General features: G+C 47.8%; 1 protein-coding gene across 1 annotated transcript; it reads left to right on the forward strand.

Annotated features, from left to right (window-relative positions):
• Positions 1–901: 901 nt before the first annotated feature.
• On the forward strand, positions 902–2,245 carry LOC109923473 (antifreeze protein Maxi-like). The gene is made up of 2 exons (XM_048619615.1): positions 902–917; positions 1,761–2,245. Exons 1-2 carry the CDS (start codon positions 902–904, stop codon positions 2,243–2,245), a joined length of 501 nt encoding a protein of 166 aa, XP_048475572.1.
• The last annotated feature ends 1,601 nt before the right edge of the window (positions 2,246–3,846 follow it).

Here is a 3,846-nt window from a genome sequence, read left to right on the forward strand (position 1 = left end):
TACCTTTATTAGTCAGTGCTTTGAGTATAGGAGTTGGGAGGTCATGTGGCAGCTGTATAGGACATTAGATAGCCTACTTTTAGAATACCACATTCAGTTCTGGTCTCCCTGCTATAGGAAAAATGTTGTTAAACTTGAAAGGCTGCAGAAAACATTTACAAGGATGTTTCCAGGGTTGGAGGGTTTGAGCTATAGGGAGAAGCTAAATAGGCTGGGTCTACTTTCCCTGGAGTATCAGAGGCTGAGGGATAACCTTATAAGATTTATAAAATCATGAGGAGCATGGACAGGGGGAATAGCCAAAGTCGTATTCCCCAGGATAGGGGAGTCCAAACCTAGAGGGCATAGGTTTAAGGTAAGAGGGGAAAGTTATAAAAGGGACCTAAGGGCCAACTTTTTCACACAGAGGGTGGTGCGTGTATGGAACGAACTGCCAGAGGAAGCTGGTACAATGACTACATTTAAAAGGCATCTGGATGGGTACATGAATAGGAAGGGTTTAGAGGGATATGGGCCAAATACTGGCAAATGAGACTAGATTAATTTAGGCTTTCTGGTCGGCATAGACAAGTTGGACTGAAGGGTCTGTTTCTGCGCTGAACAATTCTATGACTCTAAGAGTTGACCACATCACTGTGGGTCTGGAGTCACATGTAGGCCAGACCAGGTAAGGACAACAGTTTCCTTCCCTAAAGGGCATTAGTGAACCAGATTTATTTTTCCCCCAAACAATTGGCAATAGTTTCATGATCATCATTCATTCCAGATTTTTGTAGAATTCAAGTTCCACCATCTACCATGGCAGGATTTGGATCCAGGTCTCTGGATTAATAATCTAGTGATAATATCACTAAACCATTTCCTCCCTGCGCACATCAACTTGTAAAGATTCTTCTGATGTATGCCTTTAGCAGTTGGTGAGACAAGCAGAGATTCCTTGTAGATCATGGGTGGCACGGTGCCTCAGTGGTTAGCACTGCTGCCTCACAGCACCAGGGACCCAGGTTCAATTCCACCCTCAGGCAACTGTCTGTGTGGAGTTTGCACATTCCCCCCGTGTCTGCCTGGGTTTCCTCTGGGTGCTCTGGTTTCCTCCCACAGTCCAAGATGTGCAGGCTAGGGTGGACTGGCCATGCTAAATTGCCTGTAGTGTTCAGGGGTGTGTAGATTAGGGGGGATGGGGATGGGTCTGGGTGGGATGCTCCAAGGGTTGGTATGGACTTGTTGGGCCAACAGGCCTGTTTCCACACTATAGGGATCCTCTTCCAATGTAGGGCCTGGCCAAAATGGCCATCCACAGGTCCAAACAGCTGGCCATGGAGGGTGGAGTACCTGATTTTCAGCCCCTCTTCTGCTGTTACGTTCATGCTCAGATGTCCACTGGGCATAACAGAGCCCTTTCGAGACTGGTGGGCACTGCAGGGGTTGGGGTGCATCATCAATCTTGAGAAGGTTATTTTGATTGGCTATGTTTCTGTTGCAATTTTGTGCATTTTGCATTGACGGTTATATTTTTGTTACGATACCCCACCAAGGGCTGTTTAACTCGTTCTTTTAAAATAATAGGAAGAATATTGGAGTCACTGTCTTCAGTAAATCATAGTTGTAGGCTACAACATGCATGTGAAATGCACGGTGCTACAGCATCTCAGACTCCCTGAGGGAACTAACACACAACCTATTAGTGTTTTATATATTTTACAAAAATACTGACAGAATAAGAGGAGTCCATTTGGCCCTTTGAACCTGTTCTGGGGCAGCGACACAGTTTGGAGCCTGGTCTGCGGCCTGGTGTGGGACTGCGGCGGCAGCAGCCTGGTTTGGGAGTGCGGCGGCAGTGGCCTGGTGTGGGAGTGTGGCAGCAGCCTGGTGTGGGAGTGCGGCGGCAGCGGCCTGGTGTGGGAGTGCGGCGGCCTGGTGTGGGAGTGCAGCGGCCTGGTGTGAGAGTGCAGCGGCGGCGGCCTGGTGTGGGAGTGCGGCGGCCTGGTGTGGGAGTGCAGCGGCCTGGTGTAAGAGTGCAGCGGCGGCGGCCTGGTGTGGGAGTGCGGCAGCGGCGGCGGCGGCCTGGTGTGGGAGTGCGGCGGCAGTGGCCTGGTGTGGGAGTGTGGCAGCAGCCTGGTGTGGGAGTGCGGTGGCGGCCTGGTGTGGGAGTGCGGCGGCCTGGTGTGGGAGTGTGGCGGCGGCGGCCTGGTGTGGGAGTGCAGCGGCGGCGGCCTGGTGTGGGAGTGCGGCAACAGCGGCCTAGTGTGGGAGTGCAGCGGCAGCGGCCTGGTGTGGGAGTGTGGAGGCAGCCAGCAGTCAGACCACATGGAGAGTCCTCCTGCACTGGTGTGCTGCAGACAGACTTTGGAGAAAAACTGTGATGTTTGCCTTTTTTACTTTGTTTTTTGTCTTTTCTGATCTATGGTCGTACTGTGTATAGCTTAACTTCTCTATTCTGTAACTAAGGATGGTATCTAGGTACCTTTGTACCTAAGATGACACTATAAGTAATGACTTATAAACTTTTCACTGTACTCACTTGAGTACGTGACAATAAAGCTAATTCAATTCAATCCTATAAAAGCATGGCTGATCTGATTTTAACCTCAACTCTATATTCCTGCATGTCTTCCCATAATCTTTCAACACCTTGGTCATCAAACATGTACCTACCTCTGCCTTCAAAATATTTAAAGATTCTACGTCCACTGCCTTTTGAGGGAGGAAATTCAAACTACTCACAACTCCCTGAGAAAAAAAAATTCCACATCTCTGTTTTAAATGGGTGACCCCCTTGTTTTTAAACTATGACCCTTAATTCTAGATTCTTCCAGAAGAGAATTCTCCTGCATCTTCTCCAATTCTGGTCTCTCTGCCTTAGGAAAGATGTTGTGAAACTTGAAAGTGTGCAGAAAAGATTTACAAGGATGTTGCCAGGGTTGGAGGGTTTGAGCTACAGGGAGAGGCTGACTAGGCTGGGGCTATTTTCCCTGCAGTGTCGGAGGCTGAGGGGTGACTTTATAGAGGTTTATAAAATCATGAGGGGCAGGGATATGGTGAATAGCCAAGGTCATTTTCCTAGGGTAGGGCAGTTCAAAACTAGAGGGTATAGGTTTAAGGTGAGACAGGAAAGATTTAAAAGGGGCAACTTTCTCACGCAGAGGGTGGTGCGTGTATGGAATGAGCTGCCAGAGGAAGTGTTGGAGGCTGGTACAATTACAATATTTGAAAGTATCTGGGTGGGGACATGAATAGAGGGATATGGGCCAAATGCTGGCAAATGCAGATCAGTTTAGGATATGTGGTCAGCGCAGATGAGTTGGCCTGACGGGTCTGTTTCTGTGCTGTACAACTCTCTGACATCCAGCTAGTCAAGTCCCCTCAGGATCTTATGTTTTAATTAAGTCACCTTTTCTTCTTCTAAGCTCCAGAGAATACAGGCCTAGTCTGTCCAGCCTTTCCTCATAAAGCAATCCACTTAGTCCAGGTATTAGTCTTGTAAACCTAATTCTGTGCGTAATTAAACTGAACCCAATTAAGAAAATTCTGAACCGAACGCTTCTCAAATGTGCAAATTGCTAAAAAAAAATTGTTGGAACTTGGACAGCACTGGCTGGGAGATTTTTTTTACTGTATTTATTACTCTAATTGTCCTTGAACTGAGCAGCTCGTTTGGCCATTTCAGGGGGTGGTCGATTAAGAGTCAATCCCATCTTTGCAGGCCTGGAGTCACATGTTGGCGAGGCTGGGTAGGGATGGCAGATTTCCTTCCATAAAGGACATTCATGAATGGGATGGTTTATTTATCCTCTGTTAAACCAGCTTTGAATTCCAGATTTGTTTTTGTTGAGATCAAATCTCATC

Source organism: Rhincodon typus, chromosome 43, assembly GCF_021869965.1.
Source record: "Rhincodon typus isolate 14 chromosome 43, sRhiTyp1.1, whole genome shotgun sequence".
Classification (NCBI taxonomy): Eukaryota; Metazoa; Chordata; class Chondrichthyes; order Orectolobiformes; family Rhincodontidae; genus Rhincodon; species Rhincodon typus.